The sequence below is a fragment of the Sceloporus undulatus genome, chromosome 4 (genome assembly GCF_019175285.1).
Source record: "Sceloporus undulatus isolate JIND9_A2432 ecotype Alabama chromosome 4, SceUnd_v1.1, whole genome shotgun sequence".
In the NCBI taxonomy this organism is placed as follows: Eukaryota; Metazoa; Chordata; class Lepidosauria; order Squamata; family Phrynosomatidae; genus Sceloporus; species Sceloporus undulatus.
Window position 1 is genome coordinate 104,893,526 of NC_056525.1, and position 5,279 is coordinate 104,898,804.

The 5,279-nt window shown below is 49.3% G+C and overlaps 1 protein-coding gene across 1 annotated transcript; it reads right to left on the reverse strand.

Annotated features, from left to right (window-relative positions):
* Positions 1-821: 821 nt before the first annotated feature.
* Positions 822-4,941, reverse strand: BARHL2 (BarH like homeobox 2). Its single transcript, XM_042464330.1, is given in 3 exon segments — positions 822-1,004; positions 1,007-1,053; positions 3,941-4,941. Coding segments are annotated over 3 exon segments (795 nt in total). The 5' UTR covers positions 4,506-4,941.
* Positions 4,942-5,279: the final 338 nt, after the last annotated feature.

The window sequence follows — 5,279 nt, forward strand, 5'->3', positions numbered from 1 at the left end:
AACCGCCCTGGTATTTGATAGGGCGGTATATAAATAAACATTTTATTATTATTATTTATTCCTTAAACTTGGGAAGACCGCATTTGCAAATACAGACAACCATTTTTTCCGGCCTTCACTGTCTACACTTCCTTGAAAGGAGCAAGGGTTCCCAGACCGATCCTCGTCTATTTCCCCCCTTTTCTTTTTTTGCTTGGGGAAGGGGGAGAATCAAAGAGAAGCTGTTCCTCTCCACAGCCCTCCTTCTGTCTATTCCACGTGGAGCTCAGCCCCAGACACATCCAGAGAGGCCTGCTCCCATCTTGGGCTCAGGAAGGCCACGGGGCTGACTTCGGAGGAGGGAGAAGGGCCAAGGATTGCGGGGGGGGGGGCGGCCCACCCGAGGCCCACGAGCCAGGCTTTGGGAGTCAGACACCAGGGGAATGGGCTTCCCAGGAAGCATTAGGCGGGAGATGTGGCTCTCAGGGCTTGGACAGGGGCTTGGTGGGGCTTAGGTTTAGTCAAGGGGGGTTAGGTAGAGGTCTATGAGTGGGTAGGAGCCCCTTCTTTCCTTCCTTCCTTCCTCCTTGCTTTCCTCCTTCTTTCTACCTTCCTTGTTTTCCTCCTTCCTTCCTTTATTTATGCCTTCCTTCCTTCCTTCCTCCTTGCTTTCCACCTTCTTCGATTCCTCCTCCTTCTTTCTACCTTCCTTGTTTTCCTCCTTCCTTCCTTTTCTTATTTATGCCTTCCTTCCTTCCTTCCTTCTCTCCTTTCCTGCCTCCCCTCCTCCCCTCCTCCCTTCCTCCCTTCTTTTCCCCGGCGGTGGCTGCCAAGGCCTCTCCCTACCTGCGGTTCTGGTACCAGGTCTTGACCTGGGTGTCGGTGAGGTTGAGGGCGGCGGCCAAGTCCATGCGGTCCTGGACGCTCAGGTACTTCTGCCGCTCGAAGCTCCTCTCCAGCTGGTTGAGCTGATGGTCGGAGAAGGCGGTGCGGGCCTTGCGGGGCTTCTTGGCTCTCACCGGGGGGGGCTGTCCCGGCTGCTGGAAATCTCCCGGTCCCCTTCTTCTTTTGCCCCTAAACACAAGACACAAGGCTCACCTTCAGTACAGAAAAGGCAGCCGCCTCGGCCGGAGAAAAGGCGCCCCAGACCCGGCTCGCCAAGTTGGCTGGGAAAGAGACTTTATATTTTTCCACATTTCTGGAATGTCTCATTACCAAACCCATCCTGGTTGGATTCAGACGCATTGCTCCGTTTATACACGGGTTGCATGCTTTTATTCCCCCTATTTCCACCCCTTCCACGTTTTTACCCCACAAATTAAGAAAACTAGAGCACAGACGATACATTGAACATTATAGCACAATCCCGGCGTGAGGTTGGCTCCCCAAAATATGGATTCACGAGGAAGGGTGTTTTTTTTCTTCTCACACCCAGCTTTCTCCAAATATTCCTCTTCTCAAAATGGAGGGGGGGGGGACACACACAGAGATTTTACCTCCTTCCCTCTTTTCTTTCCCTTGCCCCGAATTTATATTCGCTCTCCTTTCTAACCCCACTTATAAATTAATTATTAACCCCACTCATTAATTTTACCACCCCACTTCTTAATTAACCGCCCCATTTATTAACTGACCACCCAAACACGTCTAGGGACTTTCCCCAAACCAAAGTGGGTCTTGGCCCCATAATAGGGGACCTCAATAAAAGATAGAAAAAAATCTGTGCTCTGACAGCTATAGGGAAGGAAGAAAGAGGAGAAGGAGGAGGGTTGCAACGTTAGGAAATCGATATGTCAGTCCATCTGTGTTTGTAGTCGAGGGTCCCCCCCCCCCATAACTCTCCCTTCCTTGTCTCTCTCTCTCTCTCTTTTTCTCGGCTTTCCTTGATCTTCCCTGCAGGAAGAACAATAATCTCTCTAATTGACCCACTGGGGAGGTTGCTGCACCAAGGAACCACCAAAAAAGGAGGCAAAAAAGGCTAGACGAGGCCCTACATCTGTTTTTTTGGACCACTCTTATGCTAATGTTATAAAAAGGCAAAAGGAAGGGGAGGCTGGAGCGCCCCTTCTATTAGCCGGCGCTAAATATCAGAAGGCTGCGAAATTGGCCAAATGTGTCCCCTTCCCCCCTTTTATTTTATTTTAACCCCTGTGTTGCAATTTGCAAAGGCCTTTTTTCCCAATGAAGAGCAATCCCCTTGCCATTAAGGGATGTGGGGCTGGAGGGTTCCCCCCCTCTTTCCCCCAGAAAGTGACTCACAGCCTCCGATATGTTTACATTGAGGAACCCGCAAATGGACCGCACGCTCCTTAAAACAACACAGTTAGGAAACCCCCATCTAGTGATCCCCATTCACAAGGACTTGACTTGTTTTCTTGTTTTAAAAGTCTCCGTCTGGCCAACTGCTTTGAATTTTTTCCCCAAAAAACGCGTTTTCTTTTCTTTTCTCCGAATTTTCTATTATTGCGGAAACCCTCCCTGAAATCGTGTTTAAAACGGGGGCAGATGTGCGGCATTTTTGAAGGCTTGGTCTACACATTGATCTCATGAACCGAGCGGTCATTTTGGGTTTTCGTGAAGAGGACACTTTCAGATTAACTGACATCAAATATATATGGATAGATTTGTTGTTTGCCCTTATGTTTGGGGGTGGGGGGAGGAAACAAATATTCCTCAAAATATACGGTTTTGTTTAATTTGTTAAAATAATCTACTTATTTGTCTGTCTATAACCCATCCATCCATCTGTTTTGTCTTTCACCTCTTAACTGTCTTTCTTTCGAATTCTTGCAAATTTGAAACAAAAACACCAAATTAAAAAGTTTCTCTCTATCTATATTATATTTATCCATCCATCCATCTGTTTTGTCTTTCACCTTTCTTTCTTCCTTTCTTTTTTCGAATTCTTGCAAATTTTAAACAAAAATACCAATTGAAAAGTTTTTCTCTCTCTCTCTATCATATATTTATCCATCCATCCATCCATCTGTTTTGCCTTTTACCTTTCTTTCTTTCTTTCTTTCTTTTGAATTCTTGCAAATTTTCAATAAAACCGCCAAATGAAAAGTTTCTCTCTCTCTCTATCCTATATTTATCTAGCCATCCATCCGTTTTGTCTTCCATCTTTCTTTTTTTCTTTCAAATTCTTGCAATTTTTAAACAAAAACACCAAATGAAGTTTTTCTCTATCTGTCATATATTTATCCGTCCATCCATCTGTTTGTTCTTTCACCTTTCTTTCTTTCTTTTGAATCCTTGCAAATTTTAAACAAAAATACCAAATGAAAAGTTTATCTCTCTATCATATATTTATCCATCCCTCCATCTGTTTTCTCTTTCGCCTCTTGACTTTTTTCTTTCACATTCTTGAACATTTTAAACAAAAACACCAAATGAAAAGTTTATCTCTGTCCAATGCCTATCCATCCATCCATCCATCCATCCACCCATCTCTTTTGTCTTTCACCTCTTTCTTTCTTTCGAACTCTTGCAAATTTTTAACAAAACAAATGAAAAGTTTCACTCTTGTGTCATCTATCTATCTATTCATCATCCATCCATTTGTTTTGTTTTTCACCTCTTGACTTTCTTTCGAATTCTTTTCAATTTTAAACAAATTATATGGGGAAAAAAGTTTTCAGGAGGCGGAATGGGAAAAGGGGCGCTTAAGTTTTTGTAGCTGGGTCGTTTTTCATTTTCCCGAAATATCTTATCCCCGAATTTAAGCCCGTATCTCCGCCTCGCCGGTCCTCCCTTGCAGAGAGCATCATTTCACGCCTGGCGGAACATCGGCGGCGGACTGGGGTTTGATTAGCGGCGGAACGTTTGGAAGACGCCAAGAACGTCCGAAGCAACCTCGAACGTCCGAAACGCAAAACAACGGAACGCTTGGAACGTTGGGAGCGTTCGGAGCGTTCTAGAGGTCGGAAACTCCCCGTTTTGACGGAGGGTAGACACTCACCGTGGCACTTGAGCTCGTTCTGGGCCTCGTCCCGTTTGTCGAGCTTGCCTTTGCCGTCCTCCTGCTCCAGCTTGGGCCTGAAGCTCTCGCTGGCGGCGTTGCTCTCTGGCTTGGGGGGGGGGTGGGGGGACGAGACGCTGGTGGTGTAGGGGGCACACGCCGCCAGGGGTTTGCTGTCTCCCAAAATGTCTTTGATGAGGAAAGAAGAGGTGGAAGTCCGGGGGGCTGAGCTGCCCGAGCTGCCTAAGGAGGAGGGCTGCTGGGGCGAGGGCTGCAAACTTTGCTGTGGCTGCTGTGGCTGCTGTGGATGATGGAGGTGGTGGTGGGGCTCCTGCCCCAGAGGCTGCTGCTCGGGGGTCTGCTCCGCCGTGACCGAGATGGGCGAGGAGGGCGCCGTCCCCACCGTGTCGATGTCCGAGCAAGGCGACTCGGGGCTGGCCTGGCCCAAGAAATCCGCCGCCCTGGCCTCGCCCCGAAAGTCCCCGTTCATCACGCCCGGGCTGCCGGCTCTGGCGTTGGACAAAATCGTGTCGATCCCAAAGCTGGAGCCGCTAGATCCTTCCATGGTGGACGGTTCACAGGGGCTCCTTCATGCCCTCCCTGGAAAAACCCTCCGAGCCCCTTTCCCCCTCCAGAGAAAGAGGATCTCTGTCGCCTCCTTGGACGGAGGGGTTGAGACCGACCCAAGCGACCCAGCCGAGGAGGCTTAGCTCAAGGCTGGGAAGGGGAGAGGGAGGGCCAGGAGGGGCGGGGAGGGGGCGCCGGCATTGGGAAGGCAGCCCCCGAAAAAGAGGGAAAGGTAACTCACCCCACAAATACACACACACCCCAAGAGAGGGAAAAAGGAGAGAGAAGGAAAGAGGGAAAGAGGAGTCGGCACCCGCTTCGACCCGTGTATTGTTCAAGGCAAAGGATTGGGGCTCAATGATGGAAGGAAGCGCAAGAGGAGGATGGAGGAGGAAGAGGAAGAGGAGGGAAAGGAGGAAGGCACCCAGGGAGAAAGAAAGAAGCCTCTCGCCCACCCAAAGCCTCTCTCTCTCTCTGTCTCTCTCTGGTTGGCTCTATGTCTCTCGCCTGCGCCCAGGAGTTATTGAACTTTCTTGGAAAGTTGAGGCGTGGTGGTGAGGGAGGAAGGAAGGAGGGGAGGATGGGGATGATGGTGGTGATGATGGTGATGCCAAGGCTGCCCACTGCCTCCTGCGATCCCAACGCTCTCTCGGGCTCCGTGACGTCACGCCCCCTCCCCTTTTTATGAGACCAAGGCGAAGAAGAAGGAGAAGGAGAAACCCTCCTTCGGACTGGCTTCGTTCTCTCTTTCTTTCTTTCCCGGTTCCGCTGC